Source organism: Nannobrachium achirus (assembly GCF_963921795.1).
Source record: "Nannobrachium achirus genome assembly, chromosome: 15".
Classification (NCBI taxonomy): Eukaryota; Metazoa; Chordata; class Actinopteri; order Myctophiformes; family Myctophidae; genus Nannobrachium; species Nannobrachium achirus.
In genome coordinates this window covers 17,606,829-17,626,439 of record NC_137822.1, presented here as the reverse complement: position 1 = coordinate 17,626,439, position 19,611 = coordinate 17,606,829, and the positions used below count along the sequence as shown (strand labels likewise).

At 40.8% G+C, this 19,611-nt stretch overlaps 1 protein-coding gene across 1 annotated transcript; it reads right to left on the bottom strand.

Moving 5' to 3' along the window:
- Positions 1 to 11,245: 11,245 nt before the first annotated feature.
- gdnfa (glial cell derived neurotrophic factor a) lies at positions 11,246 to 16,184 on the bottom strand. The gene is made up of 3 exons (XM_080743257.1): positions 16,085 to 16,184; positions 14,913 to 15,143; positions 11,246 to 11,969 (listed from the first exon to the last, which is right to left on the bottom strand). Exons 2-3 carry the CDS (start codon positions 15,115 to 15,117, stop codon positions 11,401 to 11,403), a joined length of 774 nt encoding a protein of 257 aa, XP_080599383.1. The 5' UTR covers positions 15,118 to 15,143; positions 16,085 to 16,184; the 3' UTR covers positions 11,246 to 11,400.
- Between the last annotated feature and the right edge of the window lie 3,427 nt (positions 16,185 to 19,611).

Below are 19,611 nucleotides of genomic sequence, written 5' to 3'. Positions count from 1 at the left end.
ACCTCCTGCTTCTATTTTCCAGGTCGATATTCTTCTCCCTGAGAAATATTACTTCTTTCTCTAATTTCTGAAGACGGGAGTCATAGTGTCGGGAGCGGTCTTCCCCGTCACTGATCCGCTGCTCCATTGTGTCGACTCTGTTTGTTAAACTTGTCAGCTTTGCGTCCATTGGAGCCAAGGCAGTTTGGATTTGCCCCACTTGGTTGGATATTCTATTCGAAACCTTGGTCCCAGCGTTGATTGCTTTCATTATGTCGCCAAGGTTAAGATCCGATTGTGCTGGGTCTGTCATGGCGCTTGGCGTGTGATGTTTTTTCCTTTGTCTCGGCTGTATATCTGCTGTCGTGTCAGGAGGACCTTTACTTCGGAGTCCTTTACTCATTTATATACGGTACAATCCAACATTAAACAATATCACTGAACACTAGGGGTGTAACGATATAGTAACTGTATTGAAATATCGTTTTTAACTTAAAAAATAGAAGTATATCGAAATGAAAACAGCTAAAATCGAATCGTATCATTTTATTTTGTATTGTATCGAATCGGCAGTGCAAAGAATCGATTGTATCGATACTACATACTTGTGCATTGTATTTAGCATTTTCAAGAAGAAAAAAATAAAAGGAGGGGTTCAATTAGTTTTCCTTTCCATATAGCGATCTGGTCTATCGATAAATGTGTGTAATGTCAAGGTGCAGCTTTGTCAATATACAATGTCCAGTTATTTGGCAGATAATCACTGTGTTTACTTATTTATATCCATGATATTACATGTTTCCCTTAAAAACCTGCACTATCCACACCTTTCAAACAAATTTAATTTCTTTGCGAAATAGTTACTATATCGATTTTAAATCATTGAATCGAATCTTATCGTATCGCCATAAATGAACCAATATCGTCCATGTATCGTATTGTCAACCATGTATCGTGATATGTATTGAATCGAACACAAAGGAGTTGGAAATTTGAACTTAATGTCGGGAGCTCAGGGAGCGTGCGACTACCCTCTAGCACAGCATTCTGGGTCTCATGGTCAATAGTTCATCTTTTATTCGAACTCATAGCGCGACTAGTGAGAATAAACCAATTGATTCGCATTATTATGTTATGTACACTTTGATTTGGGCACTGTATTATATTGATAGTTGTGCTTATTGACACTTTTTGTGTGTGTGTATATATATATATATATATATATATATATATATATATATATATATATATATATATAATTCGTTCCCTTTCTTGTTTTAGCTTGCTCTTTACTGTACTCTGTTCTTGTTTTTCTTTTATCTTTTTCATACTTCTCTGTAACTTTGTAAATAACCTTATACTGCTGTGCTGCGGTGGAAAGTCTAGTGATGGCAGTTTAAGAAAGTCCCTATTAGCCTTGTAAGTATTGATAATGGAACTGTGTCTGTAATATTATGTCATTGTAGAGCAATAGCAATTAGGCAGGAGGACACATACCTAGAACATGTCATCTAGAGCATGTCACCTGCCCTACCTCAATCAGTTGTGGGTGTCACTTTGTCAATTGGCAAATACTAGCTTTTACATAATATCATATATTTTTTGTAATATTACAATCAATCACTCCTGTCTTTCTTGACATTCATAATTTCTTATTGCACTTGCTGAATCCAGACTATCCAGTTGAGATTGGCAGAACATGCTCATATATGGGCATTACCAAATATGGGCATTCCCAGATATGCCCTTAATATTGATGACATCGGGACAGGGATCTCCATATATGGGCATAGAACAGACAAGGACGTAATTCATTTGCAAGTGTGATCTGGAAATGCCCTTATATGGGCATGTCAGAACATGCCCATATATGGGCATTCCCAGATATGCCCTTAATATTGATGACACTGGGACAGGGTTCTCCATATATGGGCATAAAAGGGTCAAGGATGTAATTCATTTACAAGTGTGATCTGGGAATGCCCATATATGGTGCATGTTCTGACATCACATTGTCGACTATATATGGGCATAAAATATATGGGCATAGAAGGGACATCAAGCCAGAGCATGAGGTCACAGTGACATCAGAGCATGATGTCAGAGTGATGTCACAGTGACAAGGGAACCAATAGACTCTAAAAATGTGTACGGACTGACTGACGGAAGGACTGACTGAACAGACAGACAGACAGACAGACAGACAGACAGACAGACAGACAGACGGACAGACGGACAGACGGAGACAAGCCATGACATTTCTCATGGTATACTGCGACCTTCGGTCGCAATCAAGATTAGCTGTCAAAATCACCAGTGCCCCCCTCTTTCCCAGCTCTAGCTCTTCTGTTTGGTCAGATCACGACTCATGAGCAGCATGGTATAAAGTACTCAAAGTTTGCCACACAATGTAGAAATACACACTGTTACAAGTACAAGAAAGTATTGGTATCACAAGGTGCTTGAAGTATCAAAAGTAGAAAGTACTCAGTATGCAGAATGTCCCATTTGAAGTTTTTAAATGTATCAAATTATTTTGAAAATAGCAGATCAAAATGGTCACGTGCATCGCGACGCATATTGGAAATATTCCAGTTAAGTAAAAGTACCTCAAAATTGTACTTAAGTACTGTATTTATGTACATGTACTTAGTTACTTTACACCACTGACTTAGACTTCCTAACATATTCATGACTCCATAGCCCAGTTCTGCTCTGGTTACTGCCCTGTGTTGACCTGTGTTAATTGCTTTGCTCCAGTGTCAGAGCAGAACATTAGAAGACAGATACATGTACTGTACTGACACACGTATACAGTACATCAAGCAGAATATTTACATACTTTTGGGTTCTTATTCACTTTTCATTTAATTGCTGAGTCTCAGTTGCTCACATGTAGCATTTTTATTCTCTTGTTATTGTTTATGTCGCAAAGACAGTCTTTTATTAAATTCGAAATTTGTCTCCAACTACTCCAACTACACTAACGGCACGTTCACAAATTCTCTGATAATCCCGGTTCCAATTGGTTACATCTGTTGTGTTTCAAAGGGTAAATTAAAAAAGTACAAAAAACAAAAACAATACATACAGTATAGTTTTTTTATTCTGTATTCATGCTGTCTTCTTCTTTCATGCTGTAAATCTATCTCAATCATTATTTAGTTTTCTTGTTTTGCACTCAACCCTCTGATTATGTACTGAACAGGGTTTGAGTCGGTGGAAAATATTTCTACCGCAATGATTTCTTTGTCGTAGTCTTGTAATAATTAAACTGTTTTGGGGAATTTTGTCTGGTACTCCAACCCTGCAGACATCCATGCAGTCATTATTATTTGCAGACTGCTTGTGTTGGACATAGCAAGTTGCTCCTTTAGATAAACATTTATTTAATTTTCATGGCACACTTTACTTATTTCGGTTGCAGGGATTTCCAAATATTGATGAGTTAAATAAACTTCTTGATTGTGTCACTTTCCAGTATTACAATCATTGCAGTGAATTCTCCTTTCCATAACATAAGCATAATAGCTACATTACTATCATGGAACAATTGCAACCGTATGCCGCAGTTTAGTATGTGAGCGGTCACAGCTTGACCGTATCTCTGTCACGCCTGACACTGTGGTTCCCCTGACACACCACTTGTGACATCACAGGTGACGTACTGTCAGAACCGTCACACCTTGACCGTATCCGTCTGGACAGGTAACGCCTGACACTGTGGTTCCCCTGACACATCACTGTGACATCACAGTGATGTCAGATACTCAGAGCAGGGATCTCCATATGGGCATAAACAGGTGACATCACAGTGGTGTGGCTGGTTCAGACAGGGATCTCCATGTATGGGCATAAAAGGGATTGTATGTTGTGATGTCATTGGAACCACTCTAACAGAATCCCTTTTATGCCCATATATAGAGACCCCCGATGTCATCAATATTAAGCCCATATCTAACAGGACTTCATATGGGAATGCCCATATATGGAGGAAGACAGCCCATATCTGTGTGGCTGGTTCAGACAGGGATCGCCATGTATGGGCATAAAAGGGATTGTATGTATGATGTCAGATGTGATAGACGTCATAGGATTTTCACATAACGAATAACTGAGTAAGCATGTTTGGGGTCTCACAGCATACCGGTATCTCCATATACAGTACATGGATCTCCATATATGGGTACCAGGAGTTTCAAACTCTCCATAATGGGTAACTGGTCCGATATACATCACTGGCCAGACGGCTAAGACATGGTGTGACCACACCCTTTAGGGCGAGATCGCTTGTCGCCCTGAGGCATCTTACTAGTAATAATAATTATAATAATAACCACTTGCCACTCTTAAAGGACCAATAAGTTAGCTATCTTCATATAATTGGCCCTCACTAATGCGGTACAATATAATATGGTACAATTCTTTTCATCTCGGTTTGTGTCTAATAGGACGGCTGTGAACAGTTGAGAAATCCGCCTACCAGTGACATCATTGTTAGTTTTATTTTTCTTCTTCTTTTTTCAAACGATTTTTATTAAGGCGAGAACTATAGCTTCCATTATAACATGCTAACTCTCCAGGAATAAAAAGCCTGCGGTTTCTACTAACTTGGAATCCATCGATGGTAGGCAGGTTTCTGAACTGTCCACAGTCCTCCTCTGCAACGCAAACCGAGTAGACAACATTTTTACCATCGCATTAGTGAGGACCAATTATATGAATTCATCCTTTAACCACTTGTGGTCTATACTTGGTCCCCCCCGAAAATAGCCAATTTACAGCTTGAAAGCTTTGAGATTGTAGAGCACTTTTCGCTGTAAGCTCATTATGACAGCCTAACCCAGAACAGGGACGCTAGGGTTCATGTGGTTAAAATGTCTCACGTTGATGTACAGTACTCCAGTGTTCTCTTGAATTCCACTAACGCCCTGTAGAGTGTCCCTAATTATTTCAATGGACAGACAAAGCCACAACATACAGATTCCAGGGGCTGTATGTTTGTTTTCAGTATACATTCCTCAGGAATGTAGCCTCAGGATATACATACCAGTGTGGTTGATGCTTTGAGTCTGAGGGTTGTAATTGTTTACCAAAGAAATTTTGTTTGTAAAGACAAAAATTGCTGCCACAAGGTTTATACAGTATGACTTCTGTATTGCCAGACCTGAAGATGTGAAAAAGCCTGAAATAGAGGATTTGCTTTGCTTTGCCAATAGCAGCTTAAATAAGTACACACTTTATGAAATTTCTGAGCTATGTTCTACTGTTTTTAATGCCTAGCGGACACCAAATATTGCAGACACCATGGTGATTGAATTCACTAGCTTTCATTCTAAAACCAAATTCAAAAAGCAATATTTCTTATCTTTGACATTGTTGAAGGAAACAGTGTTTTAAAGGTGATGGCTAAAGATTCCTGGTCATAATAATTATGCATTTTAAAACATTGAAAGTTGTATGTTATTCTTGCTCACCTTAACCAACAACTGTATTTTGGACATGTCACTATATAGACGTAAATTAATGAAATAAATAAAAGATTCAAAACATTTCAAACAATTTCAGAAAGAAGTTTAAACTGTTTCATAACTGTCTATAAAGCGTGAGGTGACGTGTGAGCTTGTAGACTGGCTATATATTATTTCACTATTCAGCATACGACAAGCTCAAGTGGTCAGATTCCAATGTCAGATTCCATACCATCTCAGCAGGTAAACACAGTGAAAAGATGCTCATCATCTGGATTTTGGCCAGTTTGCCCTGGAGAAGTGATGTAAACCCTATAGCCTAATCCTGTCCAGATTGATGTCAGCAGCCAGAGGCTACACTGCTGGGTGATGTCACGGTCTACTCATGATCATTGGAGTCATTTACATTTTCTTTCCGGAGCACCACAATTTCTTTCATATACTTTTTTTTTGTTTGTTTGTTTTTGGGGGTTTATTTGACAGGACAGCAGACCGACAGGAAACGGTGAGAGAGACAGGGAGTGACAGGTGGCAAATATCTAAAAGGGGCGCAAGCGGGTGCCCCTTTTAGATATTTTTCTGCCTTTATTGATTGTACAGTAGGTAGACAGGAAACAGACAGGGGATGACATGCAGCAAAGGTCGTCAGGATCGGGACTCGAACCCGTGACACGCTGTCAGGCATCAGAGCCTATGTGGTATATGCGCCTGGAGCACTAGGCCAGTGGGCGCCCCGCACCACCATTTACTTCAACTGAAGATGAGAAAAACCTGTCTTAATACTACAAAGTAAAAATTGGGTTAACTGGTTCTGTTGGAATATCAAATGTCCCGATTTAAAACAATTTTTTGGGGGAAACGTAAAAACAAATCTTTTTTAAATCACCTATAACGACATGCCCAAGAAAGAGCGGGCAGGTTGAAAGTGGTTAATCTATTAAAGAGCCTGATGAATATGATGTCCCAAACATGGACATCATATAGTATCAAATAGGTCGTATGAATATTCAGTGCTGTCATTCTACTCACAAAAAAAACAAAACACGGTACGGTAGGACATAAATTATGGGTTGTATACACACTTAAGACCCCGCTTACTGAGTCACCCTGCCTGCACCTCTGCCATTTTCTCATCAGCGTTTACATATCTTCTTTGCACGGTGGAAACATTCTCCTTGAGTGCCTCAATTTACAGCATAGTGTCACTTTACAGCTAGCTTTTGTTTACTGTACAACCATGGGCCAGTATTCAGGAATGCACAACAGTAGAGAGTAAAGCCCAATATATATGTTGTCGTACGACGTCGTGTGTCGACTTGTGGATCGGCTATGTTTGATGTGCATAAATGAAGAATAACACATTTCACTCTAGGTAATACTTGCTATTCTCGAATTCACCTAAATTTTCGTACCTTAATTGCAAACCATGTTTGAAGTTCCTCTAGTTCCGTATAGCTAATTTGGCAAATTGGCACCAGCTAAATGGTTTGGGTCAGAAAAACAGCAGAGAGACTTGTTTAATAGAAACAAGTTTAATTCTGTAAAAAGTTATAAAATGAATATTGTACAAAAATAAAGTTTGTCGAGAGCTTTGGTTCAGTAACACAAAAAACAAGTGACATTATTTTTTCACAGAGGTGGAAACACAACATGAAGTGAAAACAAATGCAATTCTTCCTGCCTCACGTTAACACTGACAATTTCTCCATCCCTACTCCACATTTACCTTTGCATGTTTACATTCACATCAGATCTGTAGGGGTAAATCAACACACTACAGGAAAAGAACGTTGACAGTTGAGCAAAACAACCATAAAGACGAGAGTGGCTGGTGGTCTGAGTTCACACACTATAATGTATGGTATCGTGAGGCTCTTTGAAGGCCAAAAGGCTACCGGGAAGTCTCCTAAATGCACATTCTCATCTGGAAAGGCTTACACGTGAATCAACTGTTAAAGGAGAAGATGATCCAATTGATGAGCTATGCTGTTAAAAGCTAGTTTTTTTCCCCCCTCTGTAGTATTTGGCCTAAATTCTGCTTGATGCTGTGGATTTGTTCTTTGTGGAGGGGGGATTACAGTAAAGCTGGCTTGGTTGCTGTTGGGTGGGCACAGATACCCTGGTCCCTAATCCGTGCTAACATCAAGACCTGCCAGAGGGACCTTTTACAGGTCAATTTTTCATCATTTTAGATTTAAATGAATGCTACAGATGTTACTGTGCAGGAACTTGAAACGGACATGCTAACGTGCCCTTTAAAAAAAATATGCTATTATCTTGAATATGTTCAATTCGGTTTAATAGTATTCAGGGATAAGATCAGCTGATGTCATCTTATCTTATATCCTTTTCAATCCTTAGTAAGGTCTATACTGTCAGCTTTTGTCGAAATGTAAAATAATATTGTTTTCAAAATTTTAAAAATACATTTGTCTCATTTTAACAATGGCGGAGCTTCCTTAAATGTTGCAAAACTGCAATGTACGTAGCTTTTGCAAATTGTTGCCGTTTTGAGAGGAACCTTGTATGTCCAAAACCACAGAATAAACTGTGTTCCAAACTTCCAATGGATAAAATCCACAAACTGGCATGCCTATTTTGGGCTTGTTATTATATCACAAATTTGTAGATCAGCTATTTTTTTGAGTGACAATGTCTTATGCTATATAAGTATGAAATAGCCTAGGGCACTAATTCATGGGGGGAAAAGAAAAAAAGAAAACATAAAAAGATGAAATATGGATATACAAGGTTTCTGCCCAGCATCGGTGAAATGGGAGTAGCTGGTGAAATATCGTACAGTAGATCATTTTCAAATGCCCAGTCAGTGAGAAAGGTCTCTGTCAGAAACAGAGACAGAGCAGACACAGAAACCTAGGTTATTCCAGGAACAGGCCTAGAATTATTGAATGCTTTAACCAGTGAAAAATAGCAGATATACAAGCTCACAAGCTCGCAAATCCTTGAATATATGTATTTTCAAAGCGAACGTTTGTAACTCAAATTCTGCTTCTCCCTGGAACTAAATATTTTGAGATGCGGGTCCGTGGCCAAATAAATATAATTTTGGGGTCCATCACATGAAAAGGTTTGAGAACCACTGACGTAGTAGTCTCTCAAGAACAGACTAACTGAGCTCCATTTAAGTGAAAAGGACCTTTTCTTTGACGATGGCGAGGCAGATTGCTGACATAGAAACATAGGTTTTTCAAAAAAATCTTAGAAGGATTCAAAAGACACTTATAGAATCGGGTCAAAATTCTAATTTTCATGATTTTTCAAAAATAGCAGATCTACAAGCTCGCAGCGGTGCCGCGCTGTGAGCTTGTATATCTGCTATTTTTCAATAGTTAAAGCATAAAATAATGATACACAATAATGTGTACCCGTTCTAAATGGGTTAAAGCGTGTTAACTTGGGACAGAAACCACTACAGTATTTTCTCATTCTTTCGTTTCAGATAATATGAGCGACAGGCAGTAGCTGCTGCAGTTTGTACACAGTAAAATCATGAGTGCCAATTAAACACTGAGATTGCACAAATGGAACCAAATGCAATGGACCCATTTCCCTGTCAGTTTCATACAGTTCCATTTGTGCCCTCTCATTGTTAAATTAAAAACTCTGGATTTTACTGTGGGGCTCAAAAGACAATGGCCTCTCACTAAATGGCCACAAACCACCCACAGAGGTTTATCATTGCTCAATGGGAAGTTACATCAATTGTTTTAATCGGGTTTTATATAGATTTTGTCTTTCAGACAAACCAAATTTATATATATATATATATATATATACATATGATATACATACATACAGTATATATATTTTTTAAATCTGACATATTACTTGAATGATCTAATAATGACATTATCTTTGGGTTTAGCATTTCCAACCTACAACATAACATAATGATGTAACTTAAAACTCCTTTTGTAGTTCAGGCAGCTGAATTTAGGTATTTTTGTTGGGTGTGCGTGATTTATTTGTAGTGACATTTCTAAAATCACACAGATAATCCTAGAGTATTTACTATTATACGCTGAAAAATAAACAGAAGAGCCAAGAGATTTCTCTGCCCCCTTTGTAAACAGATAATGGCATGCCATGCCCATGGTTAGAGTAGGAGTCACTACCCTGGCACTGTGAAGGGTGGGTGAGCAGCAAGTGACTCATCGTTCCCAGACAGGGGCGTCACAAGGGGTAGGAAAGTGGGACTGAGTTACTGAGGCCCAAGGTGGATGGGCCCTAATAACTTTATCTATTGAAAAATAGCAGATATACAAGCTCACAGCGCGGCACTCGGTGCCGCGCTGTGAGCTTGTAGATCTGCTATTTTTGAGAAGTTGTGAAAATGTGTGAAAATCTTTGAATATATGTAGGTTTATTTTTTTAAGCGAACATTTCTAACTCAAATTTTGCTTCTGGGGGTCCCTGGAACGAAATATTTTGAGATCGGGGTCCGTGGCCAAATACGGTACATATCATCTTGGGGGTCCTTGACATAGGTTTCTTGCACACATTTTCATGATTTTTCAAAAATAGCAGATATACAAGCTCGCAGCGCGGCACTCGGTGCCGCGCTGTGAGCTTGTATATCTGCTATTTTTCAATAGTTAACATTCATGGGGGGCCCGCAGTGAATCCTTGTACCCAGGGCCCAGAATTTGGTGTGACGCCCCTGTTCCCAGATCCCTGAACCCTAAAATGTCTCAGACTGGTACTCTGGTGCCAGCGAACTGTCAAAAACACTCAAACCTTGCATCCCTCGAAATGATCCAAAACAAATAATGAGTTCAGTTGAAAAGGTTATATTGGTCCATTCCTATCTCTTCATTGCTGATGCTTCTCTTCCTAAACCTGATGCCTTAAACCTGATTTATACTTAGTTGTGCACCGAGTTGCACGCTGAAAAAGTGGACCTGCAAGCTCACAGTTTGTTACAGTGCGACGCGTTGTGACCTTGTAGATCAGCTATTTCCTGTGCACAACACTGCCCCGCAAATAAGTATAAATCCGAGTGTGCTGACTGAGATACCCTGGAATTCAGATGAAATAATAGTGTGTTTGGAGCTGCGGGTGAGTTTGATTAGCTGTGGCCATACCTCTGTTTTGTTTCACCCAATCGGATTTCCCTTGAAACTACGAGCTCCATTTTGGCACCACCCAGGACAAACAAAGCGTTTAAATAAATAAGAAAAACAAACATTTTTTTCATAAAATTGATTGCAATAAATAACAATAAGTTAATTCAATCTTAATAAATACATCTCTTATACATATATAGATATATATATAGAATTTAAATGTATGGATTTTACATAGATGTACGTTGTACCGAAAGTCTTTCAAACCCCTCGTGGTATTTCATCCCTTGGCTCTGAATATAAACATAAACATCCAGTCTATGCAATGGAAGTGATCTGGAGTGCAGCTGAATACACTCCCAAAGCCAGTCTCTGCTCTCATTTAGAGACTAAGGAGCCAGCAATGGAAAACTGATGTTCCTGGGAAAACGAATTGTCCCAGGAAAAAAAACTTTGAGCCAACAACTCCGAGCAGAGTTCCACTTCAGTCTCACCTTCAAGAAAACAAGGTTGACAAGTCTTGTCAGTGTAACAGAACGGTATCATTTGCAACGGGGTATGCAACTGACACTGTGATCACACTGTAGTTTATTTTATGAGGTTGTTACACCGAAGAGACCACCATATACTCACCCAGTATACCATCTGTCCAGAGTAATGTATATTGGGTGCAGGGTCAGGTGACCACTGACACATAGAGACCACACACTTCCCTCATCATCCAAAAGCATTTCCCCAGCATCCTCGTCATTTCCCCATATCCAAGCGTGTTCCCTCCCTGTGGGGTAAAGCACCAGCCTCAACATGTGGCCTAATGTCACTGATGGCCACGTTGATCAGTTTGTCACGTAGGCGTGACTTCGTCACACACAGGCACACTTTCTGGCAGAATGCTTCTTTAGAGTGTGATACACCACGTTGTCGTCCAGGAACGACAAGTCATCATCAAAGGCGATTGGTCGACAACAGGTGCGGGAGGGCGTGTCCTTGTCCAGCTTCTTGTTGTGGGTGAGATTGTTGAGGATCTTGTCGTAGTTGGTCTCGGCGTCGACACAAGGGCCACTGCAGTACCTGAAGATCAGCTCCTCTTTGGTCCTGTATCCGAGCCCCAAGTCTGTTACGTTGAGGTGGACCTCCTTTAGCAAGCAGCCACGAGTCTGCACCGAAATGCTCTCCCTCCCCTTTTCACCCCGGCCTCCTTTACTCCCTCGACTCCCCCCTCTTCCTCTGCTCTTCCTCTTGTCCCCACGTCCTCCTCTCCCCGCTGCTCCCCCTCCTCTGTCTGTGTTTGCTGCTCCCCTCTGTCTCGTTTGCTCCCTTCGTCCCCGAGAGCCGTCATGATGCTCTGTTGACCTCCGCAGTCGACCAATGGTAGCCTCTATAAAGTCCATTACATCATCAAACTGTTCTGGATAGGGGCCCGTGATGTCATCTGGAAGATACAGAAGCAGATCATTTACTGATAAAGCTACCATTGCATGGCACAAACTGATATCAAACTGCAGTAGTTGCAAAACAACTGCTATATTTAGTACTCAACACAACTATAATCTGTCGCAATCTATCACTATCATAAATTGTATACAGAGTTACAGATCCAGTTCGTTCCAATTTCCAGCTCAGTTTGAGGTTTGTTTTAGTCTCAGTAATCTCTTTTGAATGTATCTTGGAACATCTTTGTTCCATTTTAAAACATGTTCAAGCTTGAATAGAAGGTACAATAATATAGGCATTGTGACATTGAAATAGAGCAGATTCACTCTGTTCTAAACTTAAAACATGCACCCCATACCCTGCCCTCTGCCGAGAGGGAATCAACTTGTACAGCCTTTGATCCTCCAATAATAGATGCTGATTCTATCATAGAGTCATCTCCCTTTTACTCCTTATCCCCTTATTTGACGATCTGGCAATGCTCTTCCAAGCATGCAGCGACATTATTGTTTAATGACTCAATTAATGTAACACTAATCATATTAGCAAACAGCAACATCAGGTCCATATTTATTTGAGCACCATTGGGGCATTCTTCTGTGTGTGTGTGTGTGCGTGTGTGTGTGTGTGTGTGTGTGTGTGTGTGTGTGTGTGTGTGTGTGTCTGTGTGCGCGTGCGTGTGTGTGTGTCTGCACGCCTCCATGAGAACCTGTGGTGCAGTAAGTTCTATTTGTGTCAGGAAGTCAACTATGCAGGTTGTGATGTCTGGCGAATGGTGGTGTCAGTAACGCAGCCGCTCTATGGAGGTGTCACCTATCTCGCCTGTCTTACCTGCCTCCCTAGCCGGGGAACAGGTCATCTAATCCCCTCAGTTCCATGGCTGATTGGGCCACCGCTCGGGTATCAGGTGAGCCCAGGCCAATCTGTTTAGACACCCCTGCCCTTTGATTTAGACGCCTCTTATTGTATGTCAGCTGATGGCAGGGATGTCACGTATCGTACATCTGCTGACAGACCAGACAAGTGGTCATGTCAAAATGGAGAGAGAGGCTGATGGTGGAACCCAGCTCACCATGTACTACGCTGCTTCTCTGGTGCATTACTACCAGACTCTACCAGAGGGTCATTCCTATCGTTAGTTTGGACGTCATAATCAGCATTGTAATGCCTCATTTCTGTTTATGCAACGTGTCACTTGACAATAATGTATTTCATATAACTTATTTTCAAGTGCAAAACTGTGTTGTGACAGTTGAAAAGGATTTTTGTCAAGCCATGCATTGCATGACACGCGTTGCTGAAGCATAAATCAGGCTGAACAACCAATGAGATCCAATAAAATAAATCATTAAGTGCAACTTAATCTTTGCCTTTGCATTGACAGCAGTATTTGGCACAATACTCGACACTAAAAGAGCCATCACTCCCTGTGCTCATCCCTGCGAAGTCTCTAACCTTCAATGGTTTAGAACTTGGACTGGCTCCATGTCTTGCCATTGACATTACACACAAAACAAAAGTCCGAACATCCCATTGAGTTGCAGTGTTGTTTACACCTTAGTGCATAGTTAATGGTCTTGGGTTACAGAACAGATCAGTGATGTCACCATGGCGCAAACAGAATATGAGGTGAGAGGACAAACATATCACAAAATGTTCCATTCCTTATCTAGTTCTTGGCCTGGTTTAGGTCTACTACTGTGTAAAGATGATATGGTGTCACATTGATCTAAACAAAAGAAATTCCTACCCACTGCTGTTGCTAAAATGAACATAAACACTGAAGTCTCACTTGATGCTTCAAACTCTCCTGTGTTGTTCACCCTCTCCCCTAAATCCATGGCATCTGGTTCAGATTGCCTCCTCTAATTTGGTCAGCCACTTAAATCCTATATACTTCGTTGTATACGTCAAATAGCAAAAATAGCCAATCTACGAGGTTGTCGATATGTTATTAAATCTTTGCCAAATGTTCACCTACTGTACTTTCGGCGATTTTTGGCCTATTATACCCAGAACAGGGATGCTAGGGTGGATTGGAAGGAACCAAGCAAACCAGGATTTCTCCACCTGGCAAATGGATAAAGGCAGTGGGTCTCTATGTCACAGACATGTATGCATGAACATAAACAAGACTGCAGCTCTAGGTACTGGGGATACTAAATTCTTGAGATGGGATCTGCGCTGTCTTGTTCCTACTGCCATGCCCATTTTGACAACAACATGAAGCAAAGTCCTGAATGTTAGTTTGACCCTGATAAATTAACTACCTAAACCTTAAACTTACTTGGACCGCTCTTTTTTTCTCTCTACACAAAACTGTTAGCCGATCTAGAATCTCACAACGCGTTGTGTTGCTATGTGTTGTGAGCTTGTAGATCAGCTATGAGCAGGGATGTTAGGATTCATGTGTTTTTAACACACAATATTTTACTGTGGCATGTAGCCATAACAAAACACTATAAAGTTGTTGATTAATGCAAATGTCTGTGGCATTTATTTGATGATTGACTATTTCGTCACGGAAGACAAAACCATTTCACCAGCAAAGCCATGGGTTAACAATACACTCACCATCAATACTAGCATCTGAAGGCTTCCATCTTAAAAAAAACTGCCCCATGACCTTGTAACTGTCCCTTGAAAACGCATTCAAAAGTCAACACTCGAGAGTACGTGACCATGAGATAAACAGACTTTAAATTGCTCTTCTCCCTCAGTAGTTAGGGTTACATTCCCAGTGGCATTTTGTTTACTGGAGCTTTGAACAACGTTCAGACTGGTGCTGTTGTGTGTTTAGAATCTGATAGTTCCATCTTCAGAACTTTGCAGGCACCTATTATGAGCCTCAAGTGGACCAAGTAAAACACCAGTCAAGTGTCTCTATTTCACAATCTAAAGATTTATAAAGCATTGTGTAAAAACATCTAGAGTGCCTTACACTGATCCTCCATGGATATCTCCTGCAGACTGTGGTCTTCAGACTGGAACTCTGGCTCTTTTTCCTCCTCAGACAGGGAAAAAGAATCACTGTAGCTACTGGGGAAATATGTTCTTTTGGCTGGCTGAAGGTTTTGGTAGAGGGGTCTGGTGGAGACGGAGCTCAGGAGCAACAAACACATGGCCAAAACATCCCATAACTTCATTTTAGACTTAGTTCCAATGAAGGAAGCTGTAAAAAATAAATACAAAATAGGATTAGATGTTTCAGTTGAGAAAGCCATAGAAATTAGACAACAAATCAAACAAATCGAAACAGACAAGTAGTAGGCCTACTTTTCAAAGTGAACAAACGTGTATGGGAAAACATGTTAAAGAACTCTTCTGTGTAGCCTACACTGTACACAATAACAAAGTGAGTTATTGTCTTCTGCCAGGTTCTGCATGTGCTCAGTATAACCACATTAGTAGGCTATCATATTGCATATTTAGAGGCTCATTTGGTAATAACTATATCAGTCATCATGTGACTGTCTAGAGACTTGAATCATTCAGTCAGTCACTTTGTGCCACCTATAGGGGCTTTTGTATTGAGAGTAGACAGGCTCTATAGGCTACCATAACTCCAAAATTCCTCACGTTCTAAAAAAGTAGCATATAGTTCACTCACAACATTGAAAACACAGCCTGCCTTGCTTATCTACCTTCGACTATCAGAATCATTAGGATTACCATTTGAATTGTCTCTGCTATATCAGGGCGCAGCCTTGTGTTGAGAGTGTGTTGGTTAAACTGAGGCTATGCACAAAAAGGAAAAAAAAAAGAAAAAGAAATCACTGGTGGATGCACCCTCTGAAGCCATTCGCAACGATAGCCTAAATATTGGTATGACTTGGCCAGATGGTAATTAGCAAAGACTAGGCTACGTGACTCTTCTTAATGGCATGTTGTCCCTACTGCAAACTAAACAGCTCTGCATGCACAGGCTAAATACAGCATGCGCAGGTCTTTGTCTTTATGAATATAGTTCATTTACATCACTTTCAATAAAAGCCATTCAAATCCAATGTCTCGAATAATCCAGTTATGTCCTTTGCAAGAGCGTGCAAGAATGTGTGCACTTTGTGTTTGCAACCTGTGTTAAACAAACAACATTCATAGCCACTGACTTACCTTAAAATCTGGCCCATGCAGACCTGCAACTAATTGGTTGTTAGTCTCAAAATCCAAGGGAAAAACATGGCTCATTTAAATGTTCCAAGTTGAAACTATTATCCGAAGGCTTTTGAATGGTGTCTCGCCGAACAGCCAGGGACGGTTTTCTTCCACGGTTCAAAATTAATTGACAATGTCCAAAGGCAAGAATGCCATATGCAACACTATATGTGTTTTTCATACTCTGCTACGGCGCACGAAAGCATGCGTCTTTTTCCACAGCGTGGAGTCCAAAGGTACGCGGAGAGAATGGACACAGTACAGTTGCGCTCTCCGGTGGCACAGTCGCTGATTAATTGGATGCTATGTTTCCACGTTGGAAATCCGAGAGAGTTCCACCATCTCCAACTCCAAGGAGTCAAATGAAGACATCAGCGTCTCCAAAGCGCGGGTCGCCAAAGCGAGGCGCACGGCACGGCAGATGTAGAATATCTCTTTTCAACAGCGTAACAAGCCTGCCCTGTAATGTCTTGTCTTCTAGAAGAAATATGAATAAATAAATGAGGCGCCGGTTTATATCCAGCGCGTATGCGGCCGGTCGTCAAATGCGAGAGCGCTATTTTCATAATCGCCAATATTCATGACCTTGATATCGTGACCAAAAGACGGGGGAATATTTATTCTCCATTTTCTCCGAGTTAAGTGGTGTCGTTAGTCTCCCTCACGCCGGAATGGCAGGACAGATGTGCAGCTGCCTGCGCGTTTACACCGCACCGGGAGCAGAAGGCGGTTTGGAGAGATTTATAGTTAAACGCGCGCTGACGTTTAGAGCAGTTGGTGTCCGCCTCTCTTTTCTCGACCTCTGCGAGACCAAACAGCAAGTAACTGAAGTCCACACACATCTCTCCAAGCCACCCTTGGCGCTCCACTCGGAGGCTCGCAGTTTTGAGATGTCTTGAGGATTATGTCACACTCCTGATGTCCTCGGATTAGATTTCAGTGTGCGGAAAGCGATTTGGAGATGTTCTGTTGCGATGCATGTTTCTGATCTCCCCGCGCCGCGCGCACCGGTGTCGGGTTCCGTCTGCTGGTTACACACAATCTCAAATTAGGATGCCCAGTGCCCGTCCTAGTAAATAAGTGTGGAGGGTGAGATGAACTCGTTACTATTAGTCTATATTTGCGCAATTTAGGCCTACAATAGCCAATCTATAGGCTACTCTATGCTTATTGCATAAGACTTTAATTCACATAATTTATATACCTTGAAGCAGTTGGTCATTCAATAACCAGTGTCTTATGACGAAGAGCCTAGAGGGAAACTGTATAGATAGACCACAAAAAGAAGGACTCCAAACCATGGTGTGTGGCACCTGAGGAACCGTTTCCATTATCCTCCTGACTTACACTTAAATAGTCCCCCCTTTCATCTTCTACACAATAATGTATTTATCCAATACGGTTTATTCGAGGATAATTCATAGCTTAGTTTCAAAATATACTTTGAGTACAAGTACCATATTAACATTAGGCCTACTAAAGTTTTCAGAAAATATAGCAGGTCTACAAGCTCATAATGGGTCACATTGTAGATTGGAAACTAAATCTGTCAAATGCTGTAATTGTAGTGGAAGTAACACAAATTACTCACATTTTCAGAAAATAGCAGATCTACAAGCTCATAACGCTTCTCATTGTAGATAGGCTGTACAGTGTGTGGTTACTGTAGGTTTTGTATTGATAATAGAATCTGTGAAGTAACAAGTAACTAAAGCTGTCAAATGCTGTAATTGTAGTGTAAGTAACAAAAAGTCAAGTAAAAGTAGGCCTACCTAAAAATTGTACTGTGCATTGTAAGCACTTGTACAGTACTTGAGTAAATGTACTTGAGCACCACTGAGGAGCCAATGACTGACAGGCTAGGAATGCAGAGGGACATGGGTTGATATTAATGGTCTTAACTCAAAATGTATACAGCACATCACACAGCTAGATCTTTGGATTAAATCTGTGTGCATGTCCAAGTAATGTGGAATTTTCAAACTGTGAAACAAGTTTCTAGGGGGCATGGTGGCGCAGTCGGTAGTGCTGTCGCCTCACAGCTAGAAGGTCCTGGGGACGCTGTGGGTGCTGGGGGGCGTGTTCTCTCCTCCGCGTCATCAGTGCCCATACCCTAGGTGGGGTTGGCAAAAGGGCCTTTCTGTGTGGAGTTTGCATGTTCTCCCCTTGTCTCCCTACCCTCACAAAAACATGCAGTAATCTTGGTCTCTATACTGCCTCCCCCTGGCCAGCCGGGGCACCTGATGGAGGGGAAAGGAACTGGTTGGAATAACGTGTTCCTTCCACGTGCTACGTCCACCCTAGGAAACTCCCCCGTCAGGTGAAAAGAAGTGGCTTGGACTCCTCATGCATAGAAGGAAGCATGAGGTCAGTCTGTTGTCTCCCCAGGTTGGCAGAGGAAGTGCAGTGCCCAGGATTACATTAGATAATTGGCACCGGGTGAAAAATGGGTTACAAAATCATGGGATAAAAATGTAGGAATTAAAGACGGCTCTGTGTTTCTGGGTGAAAGGGTCCAAAGTTTTTACAACTAAAAAACTACAAAACATTTAAAAAAAATCGCATGATTCCATGGTAAGCTGAACATGTTAAAGTTTGAATGGTGTTATTAGGTGTAAGTACGCAGAAGTAGATATAGAAAGAATATAGCTATAAATAGTGAGCAGTGAGCACAACAATAATAATACAATTATTATTATTACCTCCAACTCTGGACACTTTGTTCATTGTTTTTGATGTAAAATGTGCTTGGGTTCACCAAAGGTGCTATATAAATCCAAGCTATTTTTATTTATATTTTTATTGCAAATGTTGCTTATGTTGGAGACTTCACCTTGTAAACACTCTAGATAAGAGCATTTGCTGAATGCTTAAGGTATATATTCATTTCGAGTCCCAAAAAAGTGAGATGGGACAGAGTCCCAATTTAAAATGTCATTTTAGTCAACACTGAGCTGATGCCAAGAAATAAGTACTAGGGTTGAAGTGAAGTCTGAAGAGATGGATTTTCAGGCTGTGGCGGAAGATGGGGAGTGAGTCTGCAGTCTTGACTGTGAGGGGGGGGGGGGCATTCCACTTCTTGGGGGGAGCCAGGAAGGAGAAGAGTCACTTGTAGCATTGTCCAGACTGTCATAGGGATGGGAGGGACAGTATGGTATGGATTTATGGCAGCATATGATATGTTTCAGCTTGACCTTCTGTTATAGTGATAGTTTTTAGCTATACAATTTTGGTTGTGGAAGGCTCAACATACGTACATGTTGCACCTCTCTTGGTTGACAGTTGCTTTACCACAGTGTTGACTATTATCTTTTAGTTTCTGTTCTCTTCAAATAAGAGGTTGGTCACGACGAGAATAAGAGGTTGGTTAGGATGAATATTATCTGTGGGTGTGTTGCAGGTGTCTTAATTCATGTCCAATCAATTTGTCGCTATTCTGTGAACATTAGACATTGTGCTCAGTGCATTGGAGTACTGGAAATGTC